This window comes from Crocodylus porosus, unplaced genomic scaffold, assembly GCF_001723895.1.
Source record: "Crocodylus porosus isolate Cpor-Errol unplaced genomic scaffold, CroPor_comp1, whole genome shotgun sequence".
NCBI classification, from domain to species: domain Eukaryota; kingdom Metazoa; phylum Chordata; order Crocodylia; family Crocodylidae; genus Crocodylus; species Crocodylus porosus.
The window spans coordinates 5813140-5826834 of NW_017728925.1; the positions used below are offsets into that span (position 1 = coordinate 5813140).

Consider the following 13695-nt stretch of genomic DNA (forward strand, 5'->3'; position numbering starts at 1 on the left):
CCTGAGGCATTTATAGGCACAGCTGTCATGAAAATTAGTATAACAAAAAAGTTGGCTTGGATGGACTTTGTGGCACAAAAATAAGGCTCAACCCCTAACTTAACTTTGAGTTTTCACATGACCAGGACAATAGTCTGTTGTACGTTATTACTAATTTGTGAAATCGTGGTTTATGCAGAGGCTTGTAGTCTAGAGGGCATAAAGAACATGAAGCCCTCAGGCTCAGATCTTCAGCTGGTGTTAACTGATTCGATTCCATGGATTTCCACCATGTTTCAACCTGATGACAGGTGAGGCTGTATCCCATGGTATTTACACATAAACACCCTGAGAACATGCAGCACTCAATTATTTTTCATACTGAAGTCCTTAGTTTGATGCAGCCCTATCAGTACGTCATGCTTATTCACTTTGCACTGTTCCATAGTCAAGGAGCAATGCCACCAGTTTCGGTACAGTTGCTGGAGTACTGCTTCACAGCACTTCCTGTGAATAAGGGAGGCAGAAATAGGCCTTCTCTATTTAGACCATTGTAGTTAATCATGCTATACAATGGACTCAGGCAACTGTGACTAGTATCATAACATTAGCTTTTTTATGCTCTTAAATGATAAAATAGGAAGACAAAAACAGAGCCGTATTGACCCTGCCAGTGTGTGAAGTGTGAGGTGGCCAGAGACAAAGCTGTAAGGTAAATTGGTTAGGGGGAATAAAAGCATGATAAAGAATGCACTGTCATTATTTTAGTCCTCCTTCCTCTTTGATTGCTTTACTACAGGAAAACAAAATCAATGATTAAATACAAACACACAGAAAAATTAGTCCCTTTGAAAACAGAGGATGAGGTTTTGCATTCCTGGCAAAAGAAAAAGCTATGTTGTATGGATATCCTTAAGGGACAAAGAAGAAAACCACAGAAGAGATGGAGAAAGAAAAGGATAAGGATAAGGGACCTAGATGATTCTTCCTCAGTCTTCCAAACCGGGCCAAGGTGAACAAGGCTTTTCTAGCCAACTGATGTGTATTAAGATGCTTACCAACACCATCTTGGAAAGCAAGTGACATATTGCTTGGACTGCCAAGCTCACTCAGCTTTTCAAAGGATTTAGCACAGTGCATCCATTCAGATGCTGTTACTCACCAGTAGAATCCTTGACAGTTGTGGGTTTGCTTTTATGTCTGCCTTTCTCTGCTATCAGGCTGATGGTATATTCTGTACCAGCATCGAGTCCTTGCAGGATGTAAGAGGTGCTATCTGCTGGGATCCCTACTTCATTCTTCCTTCCAGAGGGGGTAACATAAGTGAGACGGTAGCGATCAAACTTGGCCAGTGGTCTCCTCCAGCGCAGGGAGAGGCTAGTTTCAGTGGGATCGTTGACCCCCAGGCCCTTGGGACTATCCAGGTCTAGAAGTTAACACAGTGATTACTTATAAGTAAAAATAAATAAATAAATAATGTTTCCTCATACAGGAGCCTAGTAGTGCCATTGGGGCATGATTTCAGGAAACTGCAGATGGAGCAATAGTTAGTGGCTTAAACACATTCAGGACATAATGATAAATCAGAGCCTGATTTCTCTTTCTTTGTCTTCCAGACCATGCTCTTTGGCCTAAGGAAAGGCGGGCAAAGTTCTATCCACTTACACACAAAAATGGTATCAAAATCTCTGTTGCTTTAATTCATTTCAACCCAGTGCTTCAAAAGGTCAGATGCCACCTCTCATTTTTATGGATGAGAGGTGGCATCTGACCCTTTGAAACATTCATTTTTTGGAATTTTTCTAGAGTCCTAGAGTAAGGTTAAGTATACCCACTATTAACATTTTCTATTAACTGTTGGAGTCAACATATATGGTATTCTTGTTGGCTGATTTTCCTCTTTGTTCCCTAGCAGCAGGTCCAAGCCTACATCAGAATGAAATCAACACATCTGTAAAATTTTCATGAGAAAGAAGGTGTTGAAAAGAGAACATCAGCATGCCCCAGCGCCCAGTTGTTAAAGCCCTCTCTGAGGGGATGGGATTCTTCTGCTCTCCCATTATTGCATGGCAATGCAATGCAGTCATGGCAGGTGAGTCCAGCCATTAATCTACTAACTGTGCTGGGACCTTTCCCCCTCTGGTTTTACCAGAAATTTCAAACTGGAGCCAAGCAATTTCTTTCAATAACAGCTTGTCGAACCTGGAACATTCCTAGGAAAAGTTCTGGTTTTGACAAATCAGCAAATTCCAAACCAAGTCTAAATGTCATGCATATATTTGCTTGAGTTTAAGTATTGTTTTTGAAAGAGGAACCCTCAAGCCACTCTAGCTTGCTTTGTTGCTTCCTGGCAAGGAGCTACTTACCAGTTCCAGCATTAATAGTAGCAGGAGCACTTTCTCTGTCCTCCTTCACTGCTGTAACTCCAATGCCATATTCAGTTCCAGGCCTCAAACCTATAAGAAAAGGAATACAAATATGACTTACTATTTATACATGGTTCTAATAGTTTTTTCTTAAAGAAAGATGCAAGTTGAAGGAATGTTCATAATTTTCTTTTCCTGTAAACATCAAGGGCAGATTTTCAGACAAGTCTAGAGCAGTCAGGATATCTAGTTCTACTTGTAAACCCTTAGTAACCATGATATAAGATGCACCCTCTTACCTTGCTACTGTAGGTCATGGTGAAATGAGGTTAGGTCTTCAGATAATTACTGTTTCAACAATCTTGCAGTGATCCTACCTGTGAGTGTAGCCTTGGTTGTGGCCTGATTGCTTTTTGGCACAGTGATCTCAGCATGGTCTCCACCTGAGATTGGGGCAAACTTGACCCTGTAGCTATCGATGTCTGCTTGACTCCTTTTCCACTCCAAGGTGATGCTGCTGTCTGTCTGAGACACGCGCTTCAGGTTCTTTGGAGCATCCAGATCTGTGAAAGGAAAAAACAATTCATTTTCTCATGACAGGTGAGAGGGAACAATGCTTTCATAAGCTCAAGGCTACTGCAGTGCAGTCTATGTGGGGCTGTTCTCAAAGACCATAGAGATGCTGCAGCTGATGTAAAACATGGTGGTCATCTTTCTGAGTGGATGGGTGGGGGTGGTCATCAAGAGCACATTACACCAGGGATCTTGTCTTCAATGTTTTCCAATAGCTTTCTGGGCTCAATTCAGGGTCCTGATTTTATCTATAAGGCCCTAAATAGGCTGGACCTGTTTACCTAAAAGACTACATTCTTCCTTATATTCCATGGTGATCCCTAAGTTTAGCCAAGACCAAACTGCAGATACCTTTTCTACACCAAGTTTTTTTGGCAAAAGCACATGGAAGGCCCTTTGCAGCTGTTGCACCTCAGCTCTGCACCCAACTGCCCCCTTTGGTTGCTTACAGCCAGAGCCAGTCATCTTCCAAAAGTGTCTTAAAACCTTTATACAGGGGCAGACTTTCAGCAGATAGGGTTCAGTTTGGGGGGACTGTTAGGGAGTTTGTTCTATTATTGATTTATCTGGTTTTTATTTTAAGTCCTCTTCTGGGGATTTATCTATGTAAAACTAATAAATAAATAAAGTTGGACTTTTTTTCTGAGGGTCCCCCATTATTTTTCCTGAGTATCTCCATGTAGAGTAGTCCATAGGCACTTGGGAACCTAAATCTCTCTGAAAGTCAATAGGATTTAGGCACCAAAATCACTTATGAAAATGGGACATATTCAAAAACTTTTTGTGTAACAGTGCATTTGCTCTGTGTTCATTCACTTGCATAAGCCTCTATAACTGATGTATTGCTGTATTGGTGTAGTACCTGGAGACTGACACAATACAACACAGTTAAGTAGTATCATTGTGGTAATGATGATTGTAGGAAACCTTTTACCTGTGAAAAAGACTTCACTCGTGGGGTCGCTTTCCATGTCTCCACGGCGAGAGATCAGCACCACTTCATACTTTGTGAATGGCTTCAGATCTCCAATAGAGTACTGGTTTTCATCTTCAGAGAGGTCAATTGTTGTTCTGTCCCCAGGAACATCCTTGGGGCCATATGTAAGCTCAATGCCATCAATTTCAGCCAAGGGTTTGAACCATGTGATCAAAGCAGTTGTGTCAGTAACATCTTTTGCCTCTATCTGGCTGGGAGCATCAAGCTCTGTCATAGGAAGAGGAAAAATGTGAGTTTTCCTATCTCATGATGATATCAAATGTTGTCTGGACTTTGATCATTAATTGCTAAATCAAATCAAAGTTAAAGCATGGGATTGCCTATAGCTGGAGCTCATTTTCATGCCTATTTCCTTATGGACTTTAACTTTCTACGGATGTAGATTGAAAATGATAAATTCATCCAGCCCTTCTCTGACCCTAGCACGCTGGCACAGGAAAGACGAGCAGAAACCTCAGCAGGTTCTTGACTTGCAAGAGGAATCCTGTGCCAAGTAACTTCAGTGTGGTATGTCGGGGGAATGGGGATGTTCCTTCACATTCCTATATTCTGAAAGGAATAAAGGGTATGCTCACACCTGGCCATCTAGAAAAAAAAAAATCCTTTCCTCTACCAAACAGTTAGTCAGGGAAGGGATCCATTTTTCCTTGTGACTCTTACATAAGCTTATACAGTTTTCTTTATGTTTTCAAATGGTTCTATTGCTGCTAGTCTTGCCTTGCTTTTTTTTTTTGTTTAACATCTCCAAAATCTGCCCCAAACAGCAGAAAGGCACTTACTTGTGGTTATCACCTTGGAGAGTCCAGGTCCTCTGGTATTGTTTTTCACAATATGCAGAGATACATTATACTGTTGTCCCGGTGCCAGGCCTGGCTGCATATATGATGTCTCAGGCCTCGTCAAACTTCTGGTTATGTCTCCATTATCTTCCTTTTTCTGTAATGCAGAAGACAACTAGTTGGAATGAAGCGAACAAAGAGCCCAAGACCCTTCACTTGTAATGGAGACTTCACAGTATTAGCTGTTTCCTCACCATATTTCGGAAGATAAGCTCCCATCCATCAAAAGAGATGTTCAGAGGATCCCATTCCACCTGCACAGATGTCTCCCTAACAGATTTAAATTTCAGGCCTTCTGGAGCAGGCAGATCTGTGACAGAAAAATAAGGTGGCAACTGCATGAGTGATGGTATTGCCACAAACCAGAAAACTACACACCCACAAACGCATCTGATAGACAGACAGGCAGACATTCATTTACAAGTGAATTGTAGTAGCAGGCATTGAAGATATAACACAAGGATCATCTTAATATTAGCTACAATAGTGCTGATGAAAATGCTTTCATATTTTACTTGGAAGAATGACAATGATTTTACACATACGGTACAATAGCCTTAACGTTTCATTTGTCATGCAGGAATACAGGAATCTAATGATATTTCTTGGAAGGCACCATGCAGAGCTGGAAACTTCCAATACTTTAATTCTATCATTCAGCCTCAGAAGAAGTTGGAAAAGAAAACTGAAGAGGCTCTGGTTTGGTCCAGAACATACAGGAATATATTAGTGAAGAAAAATAAGAATAGAAACAAGCACATTAGGAAGCAGAGAAATGGAGAAACATAGAGAATAGTGCCTTGTTTTATTAAACTTACAGGTTGCTACCCTAGCGCTGACTGGAATACTCTTCTTGTTCTTTAAGATGGCAAAGACACGGATAAAGTACTCCACCCCTGGCTCCAGTTCATGGATTGTGGCAGATGTCTGGTTTCCAGGCACTGTGAACTGCATATCTAAGCCACCAATACTGGTAGGAACATAGGTGATGAGGTATTGATTGACTAGATTTTCATTCTTCCATTCCAGATTGACAGTCTTATCTGTCACATTTGTTACAGTCAGGTCACTTGGAGGGGATACTGCCAAAAAGGAATAAAATATGCTTTTAAGACATAAAAGGTCAGTGTAATGAATATACTGACTTGCCCTATTACACTAATTCCCATTCCCAGACATACATTTGTACAGAACATCATTAAATAAATAGACAAAGCCATTCAAACAATTTAGTGTGTTGAAGAAAGACACATTTAGTCTAATATAGATAACAGACAGGCTTGGAAATCACAGGCTATTCCTACCGTCACACCATATACAGCCTACTGTTCAACACATTGTACTACATGTCTCCACTGTGTAGGAGCATAAAATGTGGCTTATGTCTCTTTCAGATGAGGGTGATAAGGAATGGGAAATACCATGAGTGGGACAGCAAAAGGTATAACACCTCCCACAGGAAAGACTAGAAGTTGTTTTACTTAGGGGCTGTAACCTTTACTAAAAATAAATTACTAACTCCAGAAAAATGGAAGTGATGGAGCCAAGAATCTGCCCATTCCCTGGTTCTCCCTGGGATGGGAGTAAACAGAGGCCCTGTGCTCATTTATTCTTACACACCTGGAGTTCAGGCTGCTTGCAAAATGGCAAAGAAGATGGAGGTGTGTCCTATCATTCGTGAGCTAGCTATGAGTCCGTCATCACTTGTACATACCATCAGTTAGTGTTTTACCCACCCCAAAATCCACTCAACTAGACTTTTGAACCAGAATTCAGCTTCCTGTGTGTCTCATAATTTATTGTGATAAAGTGTAAATGATAGTCAGGAACTAAATGGAACCTCTATATCTAAGTTACCACTCCAGAATTCCTGCCTTTATGCTGGCTCTCTGATGAGCCCAATAATTTAGATCAGCTTTCGGCAAACTTTTAAGGCTGTAGGCCAGATTGACCAAATTTGGGTCAGAGGTGGGAGGGCGGATGCTAGGACTCAGCCTTTGCCACCATTTTTCCCTGCAGCAGCAAGGGGAAGCAACTGCTGCCAACGCCCCGCATCAGCAGGCTGGATCAAATGGCTCTGTGGGCTGAATCTGGCCTGGGAGCCACACGTTGCCGACCCTTGACCTAAATTAAAAATTATTTACACAAATAGCCAAATTTTACTTTGATTTGGAAAAAATGGCTCTGGGCACCTGAAGACCAGTATGCGAGAGTCCAAGTGCCAGGAACCCAGAAAACAATTGCTACAATATTTTGGACATCTGTGCCCATTACTGTGAGTTCTGCATCATTTTCTGACTTTAGCAGGTAAAACTGATTTCACAGAGGAGCTTAGCAGAGAGCTTAGCACCTTGCTTGTTTCCAATTTGGCCTCTGATTTCATAGCTAAGGTACTTGTTCAGGTTGCTTTACTTTCAAAGGACAGCTACTGCCAGATGAAATCCCAGAGTCTGTCATATCTTAGTGCCAAAAGAAGCAGAGCATTGCCTGTGCTCTGCTTTGTACTGCTGCAACAGTAAATATAGTGTGGGTGTACAACTTTACTTTCCCAGTCCATTATGAATAAGAACTGTTATAAAGGCATCCTTAATCATGGACCTCATGCTCAGAAACACGTGAAATTCAGAGTATCAAGCCCTGCAATCTTTGTTGCATGTTTCATAATTCCTAGAGGTACATACACTTCCCTTTTTTGTAGGTCAAATTTCTCTCCATAGTTCTTTTAAAAGCAACCTCCTTGGCCAATCCTGCTGTAGCCCTACCACTAGGTTTCAGGCTCACTTTATGTCCCCCAGGGCTGAGTCTAATTCTTGCAGATACAATTATAGGCTTTCCCCAGTACAGCTGTAACAAACATAAGAGAAAAAGTCATGTGAGAGGAGAATGAGTGGTCAAGGGGCCAAACTCTCAGCAGTTATAAACTGCTACTGCTCCAATGATGTTCATGGGAACATTGCCAGCTTATACCAGGGGAGAAACTGGACCAGCTAATACATATCTATAACACCAGAATTACTCTACTCTTGGTAGGTTAGCCATCAAAGACGCATACAAGCGTAGGTTTTACAGACATGAGCCATAAGGGAGACCAAAGCTTTGCTTTCACAGCTGTAACGCTACTAATCGATGAAGTTGCTGAGATATCCCACTTAAACAAGGTCAGAATCAGGATCCAGCTTCTTTAAAGAAACTGCCAAATAAACAACAGGGTTATTTAAGGGTAGTTGGCTATAATTAACATTAGAACCTACCATCAGAGCAGTCTTCGCCAATGTATCCATCATCACAGACGCAACGTCCATCAACACAGCGGCCCAGGTTGTTGCAGTTGTTGAGGCAGGATCGTTGGCTGCAGTCCTCTCCAGTGAAGCCCTCATCACACACGCACTGCCCCTCAATGCAGCGTCCCTGATTGTTGCAGTCATTGGTGCACCGTAGTTGGCTGCAGTCAATCCCTGTGAAACCTTCGTCACACACACACTGCCCGTTCTCACAGCGGCCTTGGTTGTTGCAATTGTCCAAGCAAGCAAGTTCACCACAGTCCACTCCAGTGAACCCCTTCTCACACACACACTCCCCATCCACACAGCGTCCTCGGTTGTGGCAGTCATTGGGACACCTCAGTTCAGAACAGTCTTCTCCTGTGTATCCTTCATCACACACGCACTGCCCATTGACACACCGTCCGTGTTTGCTACAGTCATTGGGGCACCTCAGCTCACTGCAGTCATTGCCTACAAATCCCTCATCACACACACAGATGCCTTTGACACAGCGTCCCCGGTTGTAACAGTCATTGGGGCATCTCAGCTCACCACAGTCTTCGCCTATGAACCCCTCATCGCACACACACTGCCCCTTGACACAGCGTCCACGGTTGTGACAGTCATTGGGACACTTCAGCTCACTGCAGTCTTCACCCATGAAACCCTCATCACACTCGCATTGTCCATTGATGCAGCGTCCATGGTTGGAGCAGTCCTTGGGGCACCTTAGTACACCACAGTCTTCACCCATAAAGCCCTCATAGCATACACATTGTCCATTGACACACTGCCCACGGTTGTTGCAATCTTTGGGGCACTTCACTTGACCGCAGTCGATGCCCTCAAAGCCCTCATTGCACACACACTGCCCATCGATACAGCGGCCACGCTTGTTACAGTCCTTGGGGCACCTCCGCTCACTACAGTCATCTCCCACAAAGCCTTCATCGCAGAGGCACAGACCATTCTCACAGCGGCCATTGCCGTTGCAATTGTTGGGACAGGTCAGCTCCCCGCAGTCCTCCCCAGTGTAGCCCTCTTCACAGTAGCAAGTCCCATTGATGCAGCGGCCACGGTCAAAGCAGTCTTTGGGGCAGATCAGTTCACTACAGTCTTCACCTGTGTAGCCCTCATCACAGACACACTCATTTTCAACACAGCGCCCTCGGTTGTTGCAGTTGTTCAGGCACAGGGGCTGACTGCAGTCCTCCCCAGTGAAGCCTTCAACACACATGCACCGCCCATTCACACACTTCCCATGCTCACTGCATGGTGGTAGGCAAAGCTCTTCAACACAGTCTTCTCCGGTGTAACCCTCAAAGCATACACACACACCATCAATGCACTTGCCTTGGTCATTACAATCACCAGGGCAAGTGAGTTCACTGCAGTCCTTGCCTGTGAAGCCCTCATCACAGATGCATTTGCCATTAACACAGCGGCCTCTGTTGTAGCAATTGTTCAGACACTCTGGTTCTGAACAGTTGGGTCCTTTCCAGCCAGGATCACAAATGCAGCCACAGATCTCAGTGCTGTAGTTCCCTCGTCCACTGCAGAAGGGTGTGGTATCCACTCGACCTGCATTAGTGCATCAGAAACCTTGTTACAAACAATGAGCTACAGCATGTCACAGATTACACAAGCACTGATAAGAGCACTTTGGCCCCCCCCAAAAATTTATACTCTGGTCAAATAACGGAGATCAGCATCTGCTGACTCCAGTGACTAGAATTAACTTTCCTCTTGAAAAATAAAAATAATGAGAACAAAAAATGAGCTGGTACCACTACACATGTCAGTTCATAGCCAGCTTACACACGTGCCACATAATACTTAAGCACTGGGTAAACTTCAAGAGGTTTGGCTGGGATATACATCCAGCAGTTTTAAGATTTCAACACTTCTTTTTTGGGTTGTCCCAGAAATACTCTGAAAACACCTTCTGACACTTCATTCCATTGCTTTTACAGGAGATCCCAGCCAAACCCAACAAGAGTAGAGGTGCATAGCCACTGGGGATGTGGGGGTAGGAGCAAAAAGATATAATGGCAGGAAATGATAAGAAATAGAGTAAACTTTCTTAATTTTGCCTCTCCTGAGAGCCCCAGTGTTTGTGCCCCCAACTTGGCTCATCTGATAGGGATTTGATTTTGATAATGTTGATGCCCAATGGTTTCTGAGCGAGATCTGGCCTTATAAAGGCATTTCAAGTGAACACTATTACATACTTGTGTATCTTGTAAACTTTAATTCCCTAGGACCTCTTTAATTCACACTAACAACAGGGAAATCCTGTTGCCAATTATCACACTTTGTAGATTAGCCTATATGACCATTTAAATGGTTGCATCTATGCTGTTACAGCATCTAATGCAATTTTCCTGACTGGCCCATCAAAGAGATTAATTACCACGTACCACACACTTATCCTATCTCTGCTTGAGCAACCATCAAGATATAAGATATAAGTTGCTATATAAAGCACTACACTATAGGCACAAGAGTTTTTAGATGTACAGTAAGATACATTGCTATTGTTATTTTCTCTCAGCTTCCCTGGGTGCCTGGAACTTCTCTGTTTCCTTGTATCTGTTTGCTCCCATTGCCTCTAGCTTATGGTGTATAGACTGCTGTATCTCTTTACTAAAGAACAGTTGGAAGTAAGAAATTTGAGACATTTCATTGTCAGTGTTAAACTGACAGCCTGTTCCAATGGACTAGGCATAGGACCGGAAGCCAGGAATGGCTGAGCTGCGGTCTCAACTCTGACATTGATTGGCTGTGTTGGCTTGCATGAATCACATACACACTCAATGCCTCAGTTACTTCTTTGTAAAGCTGGAAGAATAATGCTGGCCTGCTTTGGGGAAGTGGGGAGGTTGTGAAGATTAATTACAACTTCAAAGTGCTGTCCAAAAATTAATTAAAGAACTATACATTGATGGATTTTAGGCAGTTCCGATGAACAGACCTCTATATTACATAATAAGTAACATCTGGGGCCAGAATCTTATCAGGTATAAAACAGCCTAGCTCCATTTAAATCAATAGAATTATTTCTTCTCAAACAAGGTGAGAATCTAGCAGTTTCATCTAAGGATCTGAAAGCTGCTTCTTAGCATTATAAAACATCTCACCTCCATTTGAATTGGATATGTTTTTCCTATTCTGCAGATGAAAAGACCAGGATATTGTGATTGAAGTTATTTGCCCAGGGTCACAGAATGAGTTTGTGACATAGCCACAACAGACCCATTGCTCCTGATTTCCAGCCCTCTGTCTCTCTCATCCTTTTTATAGTCACTGGAGATGCTCTGAGGTGATCTGGAGAATGTGCTGAGTACTTGCAAGTCCCACTGTAGTCAATAATAGTAGGGTGTTCAACCCAGCTCAAAATTAGACCCTTACAAAGAGTGCTGACAATCACTAAAAATGCTAATTTCTGGCTCTCCCCTGTACCCCCCACCATATAACTCAAGAGAGACTTTAGAATTATATGGAGATCAGGAGAGAATTAGCTTAGAACGGTATCCCTACAGTTGCCTGCTTGAGGTCTGCAGTTGCTCCAAATCTTCTAGTAAAAAAAAATCCCTGTCTTTGATAGAACTTCAAATCTGATGGACGAACCCATTGAATTTTGCATTTTTAAAAAAATCAGCTCTAGCTTTTGTTCCAAATAAGATCTGCAGCCAACACCAGACTTTATTATGAAGCTGCTCTCTACTTATCCCTCCTACCTTCTGCTGTTTGGGCACTGGGGCAGCAGCCTGCACCAATGGTACACTGCTCTCGTAAGGAAGATACCAGCCCCTCCAGCTCCTCCAGTCTGCTCAGCAGTTCCTTAATATCAGGAGCAGATGCACAGCCACATGCCCGCCGAGGAATATTGATGCGATGCGTGAAGACGATCTGGTTGTCCTCATTCACTGTGTGCTCCTTATAGTCCTTGCTTGGCTCAATCTCAGCCTTCAGGTCTGCATCTCCACTAGCTGAATCCAAGTCCACAGAGCAGAGGGATCCCACAGGCAACTTAATGTTGTAGATATGGTTAAAAACTACAGGCTGATTATCATCTGGCAAGGTCACATTTAAACCAGCCTCCCTCTTTTGCCGAATAATTCTCTTGATGAGTCCACCGCTGACATGCTGGTGTAACAAAACTATGATTGCACAGGCCAAAACCTGAGTTGGGAGCCCCATCGTAACGCTCAGTTCCTTTGGGACTCACTTGGTACTCTAACACTGTTTTGCTTTCACAGTCTGGTGTAGAATTCAGATAGCCAGTTCAAACAAATTTGGGTATCTGTTCTCTTCCTGATGTGCTTGCTCCCTGCAACGAGAAAGTTACATAGAATGAATTCCCGCTATACTTCCCAACAAAAATCCATGATCCCAAAGTATGTCGACCTCCAAGCAAAAGTGAACAGTGGTGCTCATCAAAATTGGATCTGAGTAGACTCAAGCCACAGAACATGTATTTTAATATTAATGTTGTCCAAAGTCTTAATAAACTTGCTTCATAGCACTCTGCAGGGAAGACCTGGTGAGGAAAGGCTGAGAAACCTGGACCTTCATTTTCAGCCTTTGCAAGAGAAGGCTGAGGGGGGGAACTTGTGGCAGTATACAAATTCACCTGGGGGGTGGGGAGCAGCAGGGAATAGGAGATGCTCTGTTTACCAGAGCATCCCTTGCAATAACCAGAAACAACGGCCACAAGCTGACAGAGAACAGATTTAGGTTGGACATCAGAATGGACTTCTTCATGGCTAGGGTTGCCAGAATCTGGAACAGGCTTCCAAAGAAGGTGGTGCTTACCCAACCTTGGGGGTCTTCAAGAGGAGACTGGACAAGCACCTGGCTGGGCTCACATGACCCCAGCCCTTTTTTCTGCCACTGGCAGTGGGGTTGGACCTGATGATCCTTTGAGGTCCCTTCCAACCCTAGCATCTATGAGTCTCATAATGAACATTTCTAACTTCAGAGAGATGCATATAAATTCTATTGGTGTCCCCAGGAGCTGTGAGTGTGTCCCTACAGTGAGGATTTAGGCACTTGGAAACAAGTACCGTAAGCAGTAATTGTTGAGATACTTATTAAGAATAATCTATTATTCAAAAGGAAAAAGAACAGGTCTAAAAGGCAAACAAAAAAATTAACATCATTTTAATTCTTAAAAAAAAACAAACAACAATAACAACAAAAACTTCAACATTTTGATTACATTCAAGCAGAAAACGTACAAGTCCCTTCTCCCCTCGCCTGCGAGCCAACTGGTTTAAGCTAAAACCAAATGAATGATCAAAACCAACTGTTTCATTTAATTATACTTTTTGGAGGATTCAGTGTTGAGGCTTATATTCCAAGACATGTTTCTTAAATTCAGTTGCTCAATGAACTTGTCTACCGTAGTGGTGTAAATGTGCATCTGAGAACTGTCAACATTAAGGACGTTGGTGTACTTTTCAGGCTAACCAGCTTCTTGTAAAAGCACAGAGCATAGGAATGGCACCAATCAACACTGCCTGTGAATCCAGTTCATCAAACATACTGAGAGAAAGATAATATCAATCCAAGTGTAGCCAATATACATTGGTCTGTTGTACTACAGCATGCTTATCAGGATAGGACATCAGACAGGTGGTCTGAAGAAAAAAATAGGGATAATAATCCGGAAA

The 13695-nt window shown here is 42.9% G+C and overlaps 1 protein-coding gene across 8 annotated transcripts in view; it reads right to left on the reverse strand.

Annotated features, from left to right (window-relative positions):
• Positions 1-13695, reverse strand: part of TNC (tenascin C) — a 90861-nt gene that overhangs the window by 44135 nt on the left and 33031 nt on the right. For 7 of the 8 annotated variants that reach the window (XM_019540635.1, XM_019540634.1, XM_019540636.1 and 4 more), the window contains exons 2-10: positions 11758-12350; positions 8006-9598; positions 5573-5836; positions 4949-5064; positions 4695-4851; positions 3853-4122; positions 2723-2908; positions 2346-2435; positions 1142-1405 (exon numbers count right to left, since the gene is read on the reverse strand). In XM_019540635.1, coding sequence (XP_019396180.1) covers positions 1142-1405; positions 2346-2435; positions 2723-2908; positions 3853-4122; positions 4695-4851; positions 4949-5064; positions 5573-5836; positions 8006-9598; positions 11758-12220 — 3403 coding nt within the window. In that variant the 5' untranslated portion in view covers positions 12221-12350. Of the gene's footprint in view, positions 1-1137; positions 1406-2345; positions 2436-2722; positions 2909-3852; positions 4123-4694; positions 4852-4948; positions 5065-5572; positions 5837-8005; positions 9599-11757; positions 12351-13695 lie in introns of all 8 variants that reach the window. The other variant, XM_019540641.1, reaches the window with a different exon arrangement.